This window comes from Podarcis tiliguerta, assembly GCF_965153285.1.
Source record: "Podarcis tiliguerta genome assembly, chromosome: 14".
In the NCBI taxonomy this organism is placed as follows: Eukaryota; Metazoa; Chordata; class Lepidosauria; order Squamata; family Lacertidae; genus Podarcis; species Podarcis tiliguerta.
In genome coordinates this window covers 48,557,551-48,574,504 of record NC_139547.1, presented here as the reverse complement: position 1 = coordinate 48,574,504, position 16,954 = coordinate 48,557,551, and the positions used below count along the sequence as shown (strand labels likewise).

At 45.5% G+C, this 16,954-nt stretch overlaps 1 protein-coding gene across 6 annotated transcripts in view; it reads left to right on the top strand.

Moving 5' to 3' along the window:
- Nucleotides 1–16,954, top strand: part of CHLSN (cholesin) — a 149,121-nt gene that overhangs the window by 117,594 nt on the left and 14,573 nt on the right. For all 6 annotated transcript variants that reach the window (XM_083413811.1, XM_083413812.1, XM_083413809.1 and 3 more), the window contains exon 3: nucleotides 128–315. In XM_083413811.1, the coding sequence (XP_083269937.1) occupies nucleotides 128–315 (188 nt within the window). The remainder of the gene's footprint in view (nucleotides 1–127; nucleotides 316–16,954) is intronic.

The following is a 16,954-nucleotide window of genomic DNA, read 5'->3' as shown; positions in this document are numbered from 1 at the left end:
CATACAGCCTACTCTGACGTTTCTCCAGCATTTAGGCCCTCCCCTCACATGCACCCTGTCTATCAACATAGAAACTGGGACATTTTCTAATAAACAGTAGATTGAGTATTGTACTTTTGTTATTCAGGAAAATAAACTGGAGGAGGATTCAGATGAAGAACTTTCTCCAGAGGAAAAGAGGACGTTGGAAAGAAAGCTGAAGAAAGAGCGCAAGAAGGAAGAAAAGAGATTAATGCGAGAAAAGGGGATCGTAGTTAAGAAAGTAGAATCTAAGAAACCATCACCGTCAGAGTTGGCACTAAACTATTTAACTAGGTAAGTTCAATAGCTTTGAAGATTCCTCAAGAGTTGTTGGCTTCCATCTGTCTCAGAAGACAATGGAGTGTGCCTTTGGGGTGAATGTTCAGAATATGTCATCTGTTTTGAACTTGCTACCAAATTTTATTCCTGAAGCACCAAGTAGAGGCAAATTCCAGTTATTTCAAGGAAACTTGTTTCCAGGAAGTTTAGGATTAGGTTAAAATGGTGATAACTTCAACAGGTTGGTTAAAGTACAAGTTCTTAGAGTTAAGGTTAATATTGGGAGACCTACTTCAGTTGGTGTGGGACTGATGCAAGCCAGACTTTCTGACAATCCTTTCAACAAGAGCATATAAAATCTATGCATAGAGTGATACAAAATGAATGATTGGGTTACAAATTGTCTCCCCATATGCATATGCACAATATCGCAAACCACTTGTGATCACAAACCACTTGTGATCACAATATCACAAACTCCTTGCAATTTCAAAAGCAACGTCCCATGTGGCAGTATGAGGAGCGGGACTTGTGTTATAGAAAAGCAAATTTAAATCCCTCACGGGCTCATGGAACTGGTTCTGTGTATGGATCCTGGCCTATTTACTCCTCCCAAATTCCTGGTTTATTTTGTATAGTTGTCTCCCACTCTCAAGCTGGCATTTGTAGGATGCACAGGTCGCCTCCCATCCAGGTACTGACCAACCACAGATCTGCTTAGTTTCAACATGGTTGTTGTAGCACATACATGGTCTGAAATTAAGTGGGAACCCTTGTTCAGCAAGTAACTGCAGGGAAGTTGAGTGCTGACATTTCCTTTAACCACAGTTAATGCAGAAGAGGCAATTCACTCGCAAGAGGGAATGAGAATGGGAAGGGGTAGGGTGTAAATCTGGATGCTGGCTCTCAGTTTCTGAATAGTACTTAGGAGGGAGGCAACGTCATGTCGGCACTGATTCCATAACAAGGTGACATAAAGCAGGCGAAACCAATTATATTCAGGCCAGACATCCTCCTGCAAAAGTGGGCAACACTATTTGTGCCTTGAATCCCAGAAGAGGTTTGCAAGTGAAGAAAAAGAGAGAGATCAGAAACCCTAACCAGACCTTTAGAAACACATATCAAAGCATTAATAAACCAAAAAGGTTGCAGCACACACTTTGAACATTCACACAACCTTCGTGCAGTTAGTTATTTTGTATTTAATAAGATGATTAAATGGAGATAAGTCATTGTTTTTTCCATATGCACTGAAATTGCATGAAGTGTCTTAAAGTCATGCAGCTTTAATGATTCGAGGCAAAGTATTACATGACATTTGGTTGATAGAAAAGAGCTAAAAGGGTTGTACATTTTAGAAAGTTTGGTGAAGAACAAAGCCTTATATTTGAATGCCAGGGTTTTATAATTATATGCCAGGGTAAGTGAGTGGTTCCAGACTTCAAATAATGATTTACTGTAATTAGATATTGGGCCAGGGTGGGGGGGGGGACAACTTAGAATTCCAGTAGGGGATAAAAGGGAGAGGGGGGTGGTTAAAAGTAAAAAAGCTTCCATAACAGGCTACAGCCAATTACAGGACCCAGATAAACACAAAGGTGGTGTTTATTTTTTCCCAACAGCAACCCAGTTTCCACTCTAAAATCCAGAAGACTAGCATGTTATAAAATATAGGTTACCACTTGAAATAGCTCCAGTATCTGATCTCCAGCAATACATAGGACTAAAACACACAGGCAGGCTAAATGGTTGCTTATAACTTTTTAGTGTGGAGGGAGGAAATTAATTGCCTTCCAAGCTGGGGGAACGTGTGTTTTTTGTGACTTAACCCTCATAATGGAGTGATAGCAAAATGACAGCAATATTCTCAATATGGAGCATAGCTGGGATTCTTCACCATTGTTTGAAATGGCAATTGGATGGGCAAGTTATATGCCATCTGCTCAAAAAGTACTCTGGAATGTACCGGTAAGTGATTACTGCAGTATTAGCAGTCAGGTTTGATGAATAAAGGATGAAACTGTGGCCTCTTTTAGTCAATGTTTTATCTATTTTGAATATAGTCCTATTTTGAGGACTATTTTGAGTATCATTTTCAACTGACATTAAACAGGAAATCACTCATAACCAGTGTTCGAAACTCCCATTGCTTTAGGCGCATTTTGCGACAGGGAATTTCATTAGCGTGAGCAGTTTCTGAGTTCTGGGCTCAGTACTGCACCTAAGATTTCAGATTAAAACTGCAGAGTGGAAGGAAAGGGAGAACCTTTTTCTGCCTCTCCACATCCGGCTTCTCTCTGAAGACTGGAGAAGAGACCCTCTTAAGAATATTGGGGGGGTGGGCAGGGAAGGACTAAACCATATGAAAAATGAACATAATATTTTAACTGCAGTTCATTCATTTTCAGCTTTGTATTCTTGTTATAAAAAAGTGCCCCTAGACATTCCGCTGATGTGCTAATAACCTAGGTTTAAGAAAGCTCCTAGATTTCATATCTCAATTTCTAACACTGCTCTTAACATATTAGGATTGGCTGGCATTGTTACATCTTGGGAGACAATGGAAGAGTGTACCTTTGGGGTGAAGTCAAACTATGGGATAGTTCCATGCCTGCTGTCGCTATAGAGACCGATACGGGAGAGATAGGTTTTGTTGCAGCTGTGGCATATAAAGGCATTTGGTTGTGTTGATGCAGGTGTCCATGACATTTTCACAATGTTTAAAAAATGCCATTGTACACGTGCATCAACACAACCAAAGGCTTTTATATGCCACAGCTGCAACAGAAAACCTACCGTATTTTTCGCCCTATAGGACGCACCGTCCCATAAGGCGCACCTAGTTTTTTGGGGGGGAAATAAAGGAAAAAAATTATTTCCCCCCCAGGCGCGGGGTTGGGGAAGCCCGAGCTTCCCCCGACCCCAGCCCCCAAACAGGCAGCTCTCTGCAAGCCGTGGGAGCCCAGTGCTGGCTCCCGCTGCTAGCGGAGAGGTCCGCGAAGCCTGGGCGCGCTGAGCTCAGCGCGCGCAGGCTTCAGCATGCAGGCACCTCTCCGCCAGCAGCGGGAGCGCTCCCGCTGCTGGCGGAGAGGTCCGTGAAGCCTGGGCGCGCTGAGCTCAGCGCGCGCAGGCTCCAGCATGCAGGCACCCCTCCGCCAGCAGCGGGAGCGCTCCCGCTGCTAGCGGAGAGGTCCGCGAAGCCTGGACGCGCTGAGCTCAGCGCGCGCAGGCTCCAGCATGCAGGCACCCCTCCGCCAGCAGCGGGAGCGCTCCCGCTGCTAGCGGAGAGGTCCGCGAAGCCTGGACGCGCTGAGCTCAGCGCGCGCAGGCTTCAGCATGCAGGCACCCCTCCGCCAGCAGCGGGAGCGCTCCCGCTGCTGGCGGAGAGGTCCGCGAAGCCTGGACGCGCTGAGCTCAGCGCGCGCAGGCTTCAGCATGCAGGCACCCCTCCGCCAGCAGCGGGAGCGCTCCCGCTGCTGGCGGAGAGGTCCGCGAAGCCTGGACGCGCTGAGCTCAGCGCGTGCAGGCTTCAGCATGCAGGCACCCCTCCGCCAGCAGCGGGAGCGCTCCCGCTGCTGGCGGAGAGGTCCGCGAAGCCTGGACGCGCTGAGCTCAGCGCGCGCAGGCTTCAGCATTCAGGCACCCCTCCGCCAGCAGCGGGAGCGCTCCCGCTGCTAGCGGAGAGGTCCGCGAAGCCTGGACGCGCTGAGCTCAGCGCGCGCAGGCTTCAGCATGCAGGCACCCCTCCGCCAGCAGCGGGAGCGCTCCCGCTGCTGGCGGAGAGGTCCGCGATGCCTGCATTCGCCCCATAGGACGCACCCAGATTTCCCCTTCATTTTTGGAGGGGAAAAAGTGCGTCTTATAGGGCGAAAAATACGGTATATCTCAACAAAAGAGGTTTAAAGACTGTCTCAAGGCAAATCTAAAAAAATGTAGTATAAACACTGACAACTGGGAAACACTGGCCTGCGAGCACTCCAGTTGGAGAACAGACTTTACCAAAGGTGTCATGGACTTTGAAGACACTCGAACTCAGAACGCAAGGGAGAAATGTGCTAAGAGGAAGGCATGCTTGGCAAATCTACACTGTGATCAACTCCCACCCGGGAACCAATGTCCCCACTGTGGAAGGACGTGTGGGTCCAGAATTGGCCTCCACAGTCACTTACAAACTCATTGTTAAAACAATGTTTATGGAAGACAATCGTACTTGGCTACGAGTGATCACCAAAGAAGAAGAAGAAGACCATGGCATTTATTCTTTCTGCGCTCCTCCCGGCGGTCATTCTTCCTCTTGTCACTGCTGTGAATACACAACCTGACTGTCTCCAGGTGCTGTAGTAGCCTATAAGGGATTTCCCCATGGTGGGGTTAATGTTGCCAATCTTCATGTCACTTTTGCAGACATCTTTGTAACACAGAATTAGTCTGCCAAAGAACCAGGTGCCTGAAGCCAGTTCCCCGTAGAGCACTTCCTTGGGGATCTTGCCATCTTCCATCCTGTGGACATGACAAAGCCAACATAGACGTAGCTGAGGCAGGAGTATGAACATGTTGGGAATGTGGGCTTGGGAGAGCACATCATTGTTTGAGGTTCTGTCCTGCCATGTGATGCCCAACATCTTTCTGACGCAGCACACATGGAGGGCATTAACGCATTGCTCCTGGCGGGAGTAAGTTGCTCATGTCTCACTACAATGAAGCAGTGCGCTCAACATTCAAGGCTGGTAGACCTTCATCTTGGTATTGGTCGTTAGCCTAACATTCTCCCATGCTGTTCTGGAGAAAACACAGCCCTGTTCCACACTGCTCTTTAAAGGGAAGGCATCCAAGGATGAGCTGTCATAGTGGAAGGACAACCGTCTTGTGGCGCTTAGGTGGGCATACTATCATATTGAGTAATGAAGCGTCCTTTTCAGTTGACGATATCAAAGTCCTTTGTCAAGTCTTTGGAGGTGATGTACAAGGGGCGACTCTGCTCTCAGCATTTCTCCTGCAGCTGATGCAGTGTGAATATCACTGTTGACCTCTGAGCTTTAAACCGGCTTTGTGACTCAGGATAAACCCTGTCAGTGAGTAACTGTAATTTGTTGAGAACGACATGGGCGAAGACTTTCCCCACAGTACTCAGCAGGGAGACTTTTCGGTAGGTGTTGCAGTCATAGTGGTCACCTTTGTTCTTGTAGAGGGCCGGAATGCTGGAGTCGCACTTGTCTTGTGGCACAGATCCTGTTTCCCAGCATTGCAAGGGAAGGCCGTGGAGCTGCATCATGAGGGAGGAGTTGAAGCTGGCTTTCAGCACTTCACTTGAGATTCCTTCCTGTCCTGGGGCTTAATCACATGCCTGATAGTTAAGGAAGGGAGGGACATCCAGCTCTTCCAAAGACAGGCAGAGTCTGGATGCTGTCAACTGCTGTGTCAGCAATCATGTTTTTCTGCAAGGGCTGTTCTTGATAGTGCTCATCTGCTTGCTGCAGTCTGTGATGATCTCTCCAGACAAGGTTTTCAGTGGTACGGTTTTCCTGACTATTGGTCCAAAGGCTTTCTTCATGCCTTCATACATTTTGCAAGTGAGTTGAATGCTCTGACACAGCTTTAGCCAATCATCATTGGCATACCGTCTGGCAATCCTCTGGGCATCACTCCTTGCCTTTCTCAGTGCAGACTTTAAACAGGAAATCACTCATAACATAATGGAATAGTCATTACAAATTTCCATGGTTGAAGGAAACACCTTAAAGTGACTTCCGATGCTAATAACACCTTGTAATTGAAGGAGTGTGAATACCTGCAGTATAAAGAGCAGATTAATGAAAGAACTTGCATGACTATTTAGATGAGAATCCACCTAACTTTTCAGAAGCCATGTCAAGCAGCAGCTTTCCACAAAGAAAGCCAACTGGAACCTGTGTTTTGGTATAACTAATGCTAAAAGGGTGGTGTATAATTTTAATAATAAACAATAAATAAAATAAAATAATATGATGAATTAAGTTGCGTAGTGTGGTGTTTGTTCATTCCAGGTATTGTTTACTTGTGTTTAGTTATTAAGCAGAAATATCTGGCATTGCTTTCTATTGGCATCATAATCTTTGTCTTGTTGAGCTACACTCTCTTTAAGTCAATTGAACCTTTGGAAGGGCTGAAGTTGAAGAAAAAAAATCAACCTCAAAATTTTGAAAAGCTTCTCTCAAGTTATTTGGTTATCTACATTTATCTTGTTTTTTCCCCAAGAGGAGAAGATGGAAGACTTCTAAGAACTGATCCAGCTAAGACTTCCTTATTGGGGGGGGGGGTGTATTTTCAGGAACGAGAAGACTGATAATTCTGCTTTTGATGTAGAAGAAAACAGGAAATACTGAGATAACATTCTTAACAAGGAAGTAAAAAAAGAAGGGTTCGCCCACAATTTCCCAAATGTTCTGTTTACTGTTTTATTTGGGCTGATTGTTTTGGATAGATCCTTATGGACAAGCATGTTTAGATGTTTTTGCATCAGCCGCAAAGATAAAAGTGAGTGGGTGGGAATTGCAAATGTTAGTCAGCACATGGTACCTTATCTAAAAATGGTCACTTCTGACCTGGGCCATGTAAACAACTCTCCAGTATCTGAAAGAACCAGCAGAGGGCATAATTAAGTTTTCTCCGGCTCCCTAATGAAATGAGAATATGTTTGTCCCTTAGTATGCTTTGGCCAAAATGCTCTTAACAGGAAAATACTCTCAAAAGCTTCTGGTGCATTTTATTTAAATATTTCTTATTATTCCTCTTCAGAAAGTGATTCCTGGGTGGTATACAACTGAACTGGGAAAATATACTGTACCGTGAATTGCCTATACAACACACCATAGAAAAAAGAGCAGGCAACAGCATTTGAAAATCCTGAGTTAAATTTGCTTTTTTAAAAGTTTTAATCTGGAGTCTAAAAATAGTATTGGATGCCTCCTTAGGTTTTCACCATGCCCTGCTACTAATTTTAAACCTTTTTTAAAAAAAGAAAATCACATTTTCAAAATAATTGTTACATGCTTCCAGTGTTAGTGAAAAATTCCTACAGATGTCTGAATAGAATTCACTTTAGGTAAAGATGGTGAAATGTGTGGAAGTGTGAATTGCAGCAAACATGTACCTAAATGACCTCCTTCGCAGCTCTGTGTGTTCTAGGGAGGTTCCTGTCTGTCACATTTAGCAAGTTCTCTTGTTTCCTGGGGGACGCGGGTGGCACTGTGGGTTAAACCACTGAACCTAGGGCAGGGGTCAGCAAACTTAGCGTGCCTTGGGCCGGTGTCTCCAGCGCCTATTGCGCGGTGGGCCGGAGGGCAGGGGGGGGCGCGTGCCCATATGCATGAGCACACACTATTTCGGGCGCACCTCCAGGTCGGAGGAGCACCGGAAATAGTTTGTGCACAGGCCTCCTCCGACCTGGTTGTGCACCGGAAATAACGCTTTCGCATGCGCACAAGCTATTTCCGGTGCACCTCTGACCCGGAAGTGGGCAGCCGCTCAGTGCAGCGCTGGTAAGAGCAGGCGGTGGAAGCAGGCGGCGGGGGTCACTGCAGGCTGGATAAACGAGTCCCTCAGGCCTTATCCAGCCCGTGGGCCTTAGTTTGGGGACCCCTGGCCTAGGGCCTGCCGATCAGGAGGTCAGCAGTTCGAATCCCCGCGACGGGGTGAGCTCCTGTTGCTCGGTCCCTGCTCCTGCCAACCTAGCAGTTCAAAAGCACGAAGTGCAAGTAGATAAATAGGTACCGCTCTGGCAGGAAAGTAAATGGCGTTTCCGTGCACTACTCTGGTTCGCCAGAAGCAGCTTAGTCCTGCTGGCCACATGACCCAGAAGCTGTACACCGGCTCCCTCGGCCAGTAAAGCGAGATGAGCGCCGCAACCCCAGAGTCATCTGCGACTGGAGCTAACGGTCAGGGGTCCCTTTACCTTTACCCTTTACCTTGTTTCCTGGAGATTTATATATCCACTGTTTTCTCTGGGTGTGATGCCATACTTGTAGTGATCAAATGAGGCATAATACGGGGGGCGGGTAGGTGGGTGAGATGGCCATGTTGCTGATTTAAGCATTCACACTGTAGATCAGCAATAGTTTGCCCTGTCTCCTAAATCAGGGTGGTCCAACACATGGCCCAAGGGCCGCACGTGGCCTTCGAGGCCTTTTGAGGTGGCCTTCAGCAACATTTGATTCCCCACAACAGCCATTGCACTGCCTTCCCAAAGCTGGGCTTTGGGCAGGAGTCACAAGGCTCTGACAGGGTTCTAGAGTCCACCTTCCTCCTTCCCAAAGCCTAGTTAATGCTTTCCCAGCTTTGGGAAGGAGGTAGCAGGGTTCTAGGACCCTACCAGAGACTCGCGCCTCCTTGCCAAAGCCTAGTGCCAACATCAAATTTTGGCTTCGCTATCCCCTCCACCTCACAGCAAACTATGGCAAGTTCTTAAAGAAATGGGAGTGCCTGATCACCTCACCTGTCTCCTGAGAAATCTCTATGTGGGACAAGAAGCTACAGTTAGAACTGGATATGGAACAACTGATTGGTTCAAAATTGGGAAAGGAGTACGACAAGGCTGTATTTTGTCTCCCTGCTTATTTAACTTATATGCAGAATTCATCATGCGAAAGGCTGGGCTGGATGAATCCCTAGCCGGAATTAAGATTGCTGGAAGAAATATCAACAACCTCAGATATGCAGATGACACAACCTTGATGGCAGAAAGTGAGGAGGAATTAAAAAACCTTTTATTGAGGGTGAAAGAGGAGAGCGCAAAATATGGTCTGAAGCTCAATATCAAAAAAACAAAGATCATGGCCACTGGTCCCATCACCTCCTGGCAAATAGAAGGGGAGGAAATGGAGGCAGTGAGAGATTTTACTTTCTTGGGCTCCATGATCACTGCAGATGGTGACAGCAGCCACGAAATTAAGAGACGCCTGCTTCTTGGGAGGAAAGCAATGGCAAACCTAGATAGCATTTTAAAAAGTAGAGACATCACCTTGCCAACAAAGGTCCGTATAGTAAAAGCTATGGTTTTCCCAGTAGTGATGTATGGAAGTGAGAGCTGGACCATAAAGAAGGCTGATCGCCGAAGAATTGACGCTTTTGAATTATGGTGCTGGAGGAAACTCTTGAGAGTCCCATGGACTGCAAGAAGATCAAACGCATCCATTCTTAAGGAAATCAGCCCTGAGTGCTCACTGGAAGGACAGATCGTGAAGCTGAGGCTCCAATACTTTGGCCATCTCATGAGAAGAGAAGACTCACTGGAAAAGACCCTGATGTTGGGAAAGATGGAGGGCACAAGGAGAAGGGGACGACAGAGGACGAGATGGCTAGACAGTGTTCTCGAAGCTACAAATATGAATCTGACCAAACTGCGGGTGGCAGTGGAAGACAGGAGTGCCTGGCGTGCTCTGGTCCATGGGGTCACGAAGAGTCGGACACGACTGAACGACTAAACAACAACAACATCCCCTCCACCACGTAGCAAGGCGTTGTGCAGCCCATGGGTTCATGTTGAAGGACTCCTGCAAGCCACTTGGTAAGAAAGTTGGCCCGCCCTGTCCTAAATGGATTTCCTGGTGTAAATCATCATAGCACTATAAATCACTAGGAAGTCCCCATTTCAAATCTCCCTGTAGACATCAGGTCAGTAAGCAGATTTAGGCAACCTGCTCACTCAGCCTCCACTGCTGATAAGCAATATGTGGATAATTGTACCTTGTAGGGTGGTTGTTAGCTTCATTGAGCTTGTATTATCTCAAATGCTTTGGATGTTCCACAGCACTATATAAACAGTAAATATTACTGTCATATTTTGGACTCCTCCATGGGAATGGGGTTGCAGTCTGGACAAGCCACCGATGATCTCCAGGCCCTAGTAAAGTGTACTCTCTCCCTGTGGGCCCTCATGTCCACCACACCACTGTGTTGCCCCTGACTGGTTAGTCTACTTTGGGGCTCTATTAAAAAACAAAGTAGATTCCAGATGTCTAAAGTCTTCCCACCCCCGGATCAGGCAGGAGAGCAGTGAAACCAAATCTTATTACAGTGGTACCCCGCAAGACGAATGCCTCGGAAGACGAAAAACTCGCTAGACGAAAGGGTTTTTCGTTTTCTGAGGTGCTTCGCAAGACGGATTTTCCTAAGGGCTTGCTTCGCTAGACGAAACAGCCCTGCCTCTCCTGTCATGGCGACGGTCAATGCACGCACGCACGCTCGCTTCCCCGCTCCTCCGGCTCCCTCCCACCTTCCGGCTGATGGCTCCTCCGGCTCCCTCCCACCTTCCGGTTGGTGCCTCGCGCCGCGGCCCACCCCCCTCGCGCGCTCCCCTCAGAGAGCCGTTGCCGCCAGCGCCTCTCTCTCCCTGTAGTCGCGCTCCTGAGCCCCGCCGCCCTCCAGCAGCCACGTCGCACGGTGGCCACAATGCGCAGGTGAGTCTGAGGTACCGGCTGCGGCAGCTGCCCTGCTTCTCCCCGCCCTTCCCCGCCGTTGTCAGTGTTTAAATGCAGTGGTGCTTCGCAAGACGAAAAAACTCGCACAACGAAAAAACTCGCGAAACTAATTAATTTCATCTTGCGAGGCACCACTGTATTATTTATTTTTCTTTGTTTCCTGCCTCTTGCATGTGAAACTCAAACCTTCTTAGGACCTAAGTGTGTTGGTTGGTTGGCATACCAACATTGTCGGAAGATGATGTTTGGCTGTACTTTGAAAGAGGTGCTTATATGGCAGCAGCTTCAGTTATCCTATAATAATGTCTAGGAATGCCATATCTTTTAAACAGGTATTTGATCAAATTGCCCCAGTCAGATAGCAAAATTCAGTAAGATTACCTTGTATTCCCTGCCAAGTAGGTGGAGAATTTGCAGTCTCCAACATAGAGGCAGCAACCATTTTGCGAGGGTTCCCAGCCCCGATAGAAGTTGGTGGAGTGCATATAAATTTTGTCCCCCATTCCACCCCTGTTCTGCCTTCTTCAATTGGCCTAAAATGGTTGCCGCCTGTATTGTAACTTTGCAGTGACCAGTAACGTTTATATCAGGCAGATACCAATACAAAATCTTTACTGTATCTGTTGAAATCAGCACTACTTCAGAAGGCCAACCAGGTCTTGGCTGTAGCACAGTGAAGGACAAACAGAAGCTTGACTAGTTTGATTATCTGAATCCAAATCTAAGCATAAAAATGCCACAACGGAAGCTTAAATGTTTGTTGATTAATCCGATAAATTATTAAAAACAGCAGACCAGTCTACAGATTTAAGATTATAAATACCACACACAGAAATACCTAACTACAAATGCCTTGCATTGTTTTAGGAGAGAGTCATTCCCCCGAATGAGAAGGGAAACTTCTTTCTCACACAAATATACCGTATTTTTCGCTCTATAGGACGCACTTTCCCCCCTCCAAAAATTAAGGGGAAGTGTGTGTGCGTCCTATGGAGCGAATGCAGGCTCCGGAGGCTTTGCGTTGCTTTCGCTGAAGCCTGGAGAGCAAGAGGGGTCAGTGCGCACCCACCCCTCTCGCTCTCCAGGCTTCAGGGATAGCTGCCTGAACCCTCCGGAGCGCAGCGGGAGGTTGCACTGCGCTCCGGAGGCTTCGGGTTCCTTTTGCTGAAGCCGGGAAGCAAGACTCTCCTGGCTTCAGCAGAGAGGGAGAGCTGCTCAGCGCCCCTTCAGCAAAGCGGGAGGAGAAATTGAAGGGTCTCTGTTTCTCCTGCTGCTTCGCTGAAGGGGCGCTGAGCAGAGAGGAGGAGAAATTTTTTTTCTTGTTCTCCCCCTCTAAAACAAGGTGCATCCTATGGTCGGGTGCGTCCTATAGAGCGAAAAATACGGTATGCAGTTTTCATTAATCATCTAGAACTAATATGATTTATTAAGATTTCCTTATTTGAGTGACAGCCCTAGTAACAAATGATTTTTTCAGGGTGGGGTTGGGGAGGTTGCCACAGCTGACCTGGTTTCTCAGATCCCAGAAAAATTTGCTTTGTGGCACAGAAACACAACACTCTTTCCTTCCTCTGCCCCTTACTAGCAGGAAATATGAATACATATTTGTGTGTGTATTATAGTTCTTTTAAATAGCGTGTTGTTTCATATTTTATTGAATGCTTTGTAAAGTCTGGATTGAGCTTTTTTCCCTGTCCTAGATCCATCACAGCTATCATGCTGCCTTGAATTATTGTTGTTTGCCTGCTTGAGTCATGGAAATTTATCTAATGTTGTGTGGTTACATTTATATAATGCAGCATATTTTAAAACATGTCAACAGTTTATATGACCGGACAAGAGGCCCATGCTGAGAAAAATCTGGACTTAATTATGTAAAGCTAACTCAGTCTCAGCAGGTGTGTCTAACAATATACTTCTATCAAAATTTTGGGCCCCTGTGGGACTGCTTTCTCTGCCTCTGAGAACATAATTTTTTTGGTTCTACTGACCTTTCTCAACTCAAGTTCGTCAGTGAGGAGCTTCTTGTGAAAGATGTCAGTTTATTACACTTGAATCTATCAACATTTTCTTGTAATACTTGTTTCAAGAAAACTTATGTTCTAGTCTAAGAAGTTAGGATAAACTAGTGTTTTCTTAACTAAGAAGTTAGTAATCTGCTGTAAATCCTAATATCCAATTTCAGTATATTTTGTCTCAAGTTCACTGCAAAATAATTTTGTGTACTGGTGCTTTTCTTTTACAAAACAGATTAGCAATCCCCATGTAAGTAGTACAATACAGTGAACAGTAAAGCTGTATCTGAATCAACCCTAACACTCCTTTGAAGGGAGGGACTAGAGAAGTAGACACACTTAATAAAATCTAGTCAGTAATTTTGGACAAACTTCCGTTCATTTGGTATCACCACTGGATTATTGAAATAAATCATTTTTGTAAAGAAACAAAACAAAGCTAAGGATCCTGATTACCAATAGCTGGATGGTTTTCTCCTTACACAGATTATTTACTGAGCCTGAACCTTTCTGATGAGGGAGAACCATTGACCAGCCTAAGTGGGCAGATTCACACTGAGGTCTAGCCCCAAGGGCGTTCTGACTGTTCCCTCACTGCGAGAAACAAAGTTACAGGGAACCAGGCAGAGGGCCTTCTCGGTAGTGGCACCCGCCCTGTGGAACGCCCTCCCATCAGATGTCAAGGAAATAAACAACTATCTGACTTTTAGAAGACATCTGAAGGCAGCCCTGTTTAGGGAAGTTTTTAATGTCTGATGCTTTAATGTATTTTTAATATTTTGTTGGAGGCCGCCCAGAGTGGCTGGATTTCCCAGCCAAATGGGCGGGGTATAAATAAAATTATTATTGTTGTTGTTGTTGTTGTATCTGAGAAGCTGGCAACTCACCTCATGTGCATTGAGTGGTGGGTTGCTTTTGAAAGGAAAATAGTCAAAGGGTGTAGTCCACTTGAAAGTTCTCCTGCAGAGTAGTGTTCTTGCACACACCCCATTCATTTCAATGGTACTTGTAGAAGTTATCTTCAAAAATTCCACTATGTGCTCCTAAAGTAGCTCTTTGTGCTTAAGTAGTATCTCATTTTTAAAATAACCAGAAAAATAAGAAACTAATATTTCTTTATACTTGTTACCAGATTTGTTTCCCATTTTCTGATATCCAATTAATATGGGGCCACAGGAAATTAAATTACCAAACTGAATGCATGTTTAACTGTTGGAGATGCTGAGTTATTTATTGTCTGCAACCTTGTTCTCCTACCATCGTGTCTGCATACAGCAAAGCTGTCACAATATTTATGCAGTTTTTTTGGTTCAAACACACTCTTTGGGGTTGCAGCATACAATAGTGAATGGTATGAAGAATAATAATAATAATGCCTTAGGTCTCTGCGTGAAAAATACCTGCTGCTTGCAGAGTCAGCTGGTGTTGTTTCTGTTGCTAATAGGAGGGCCCTAAGGCCAAAGTACAAGAGAGTATGTGTTTTGCAAAACACCATCAAGGCTTGGATCTCAAAAAATCATTTACTCGGGTTAAGTCAGTAAGGCTAGTAATGCCAGGGTTGAGGACAGTGTCCTACATTTCATTTCCTTTTCCATATTCCCAGTGCTATTTTCTAGAAAAAGAGATGCTGAAGCTCACCACCCGGGAAAACCTGGACTTATTTTTTGTCCGGAAACTCATTTTTGGGAATATGGCAACCCTATGTGCCACAGTTGCCCAGAGATGATTAGTAGTAGGAACACTGGAGCCACTAAGACTATTTTTTTGGTGTCCGACTCTTCGTGACCCCATGGACCAGAGCACGCCAGGCACTTCTGTCTTCCACTGCCTCCCGCAATTTGGTCAAACACATGCTGGTAGCTTCGAGAACACTGTCCAACCATCTCGTCCTCTGCCGTCCCCTTGTGCCCTCTGCCGTCTCCTTGTGCCCTCCATCTTTCCCAGCATCAGGGTCTTTTCCAGGGAGTCTTCTCTTGGAGCCTCGGCTTCAGGATCTGTCCTTCCAGTGAGCACTCAGGGCTGATTTCCTTCAGAATGGAGAGGTTTGATCTTCTTGCAGTCCATGGGACTCTCAAGAGTCTCCTCCAGCACCATAATTCAAAAGCGTCAATTCTTCGGCAATCAGCCTTCTTTATGGTCCAGCTCTCACTTCCATACATCACTACTGGGAAAACCATAGCTTTTATTATACGGAGCTTTGTTGGCAAGGTGATGTCTCTACTTTTTAAGATGCTGTCTAGGTTTGTCATTTGAGAGTGCATTAAATTTTGAGCTTGGTAATCTTACCTTTGGTTTAAAAAAATAAATCGTTTTACTGTTTGCACTGTGAATTTCTGTTTGAAGATGCTGCTGAAGGATATTCTTGATAGGGATGATGCCACCTACAGGAAGGACCAGGCAGAGTCCCCTGAAGCCTTTTGCCTCCTCTCAAGGGGAGAGGCTAAGCCGCCCCACCCTGCAGACCCACTGTTGAACAACCCCTTGACCCCTAAACTTGAGAGTGGAGCAACAGCCTTCTAGCTACAGAACTAGCAATTCATGCGCAGCATGTCTTTTACCGGAGATCATCTGGGGCGGGGGAAGGGACTGAAGGCTTTATTGCACAAGGGTGCAATTAACTGCCTGTTGGTGAGGAACAAACTGCACATCTCCCTAGTGCACCTTCTTTCCCAGAGAACTGATTACTTTATTTGTAGATCATCTTGCCACCTTCCTTAGGATATAAATATGCTGCAGGCCATATTAGAAATGAGCAGGAGAGAGAAGCAAATAAGAACAGATTAAGAGCAGGTGCTAGTTCTGTATGTCCTTTAAGAAAAATACTTCCACAGGGTTGGGACTTTTAAGCAAAACTATATTGGAACCTGAGCAAACTGGAACGTGTCCAGAGGAGGGCAACCAAAATGGTCAAAGGCCTGGAAACGATGCCTTATGAGGAACGGCTAAGGGAGCTGGGCATGTTTAGCCTGGAGAAGAGGAGGTTAAGGGGTGATAGGATAGCCATGTTCAAATCTATAAAAGGATGTCACATAGAGGAGGGAGAAAGGTTGTTTTCTGCTGCTCCAGAGAAGCAGACACGGAGCAAAGGATCCAAACTACAAGAAAGAAGATTCCACCTAAACATTAGGAAGAACTTCCTGACAGTAAGAGCTGTTTGACAGTGGAATTTGCTGCCAAGGAGTGTGGTGGAGTCTCCTTCTTTGGAGGTCTTTAAGCAGAGGCTTGACAACCATAGGTCAGGAGTGCTCTGATGGTGTTTCCTGCTTGGCAGGGGGTTGGACTCGATGGCCCTTGTGGTCTCTTCCAACTCTATGATTCTATGCTATGAGACAATTTTGCATGATTAAAAAAAACAGGTCTTCCTCAGAGCTCGTTCCTTGCCCTACTCCTCAAAGGCTCTTCCTCCTTGAAGGCACCTGTGGCTGTTAGGGAGAAGGCACAATCTTGCTACATTTGCTCTCCTGTAGTAAAAGAGGAATTCTGAGTGAAGATGGTGATGTGTAATGTTGCTTGTCCTTGAGCTTTGGGATCTGTTTTAATTTGTTTTTATTTTGAATAGTTCTAAGGTCAGTTGCAACATACTGGCAAAGTGGATCTGTTGTTTTGGTTTAATTATTTACTTGTGTTTTATTTTGTATTTTATTCTGTGAACTGCCCTGGGATCTCTTGATGAAGGGCCATATATGAATTTAATAAATAATATGTTTAGTTTTACATTTAGTTTAAGTGGTCTGGTTTCATTTGAATGACAGTAATGGCTGTATAGCACACAGAGTGGCCCTCTATGCACTAGCTGGGGGGGGGGGTGGGAATCAGGAAAAAATCTTGAAATAAAATCGCTATAAATAGTAGTAGTGATTTGGAGGTTTAATTTGAAATCAATCTGGATTTGAATTTGTTGGTGTTTCTGGTAACCTCCCTCTTACCTCGTGGCTGTTGGTTCATATTATGGATGTATGATCTGTATTGCTTTATTGGTACTTTTGCTGCAGGTTTGTCATTGCCTTTGGCTAGAAGAATAAACTTATATTGAAAATGAATTGTAGTAGAGGAGGTTCTGAGGATGTCTGAAAAGCGACTACATGTTGCTTTATTAGACATTTCAAAATTAACTTACTTTATTAGGACTTCATTTTTTTAAAAAATACAATAATCTGGTATTTCCTCCCCCTGCTTCAGTCTGGT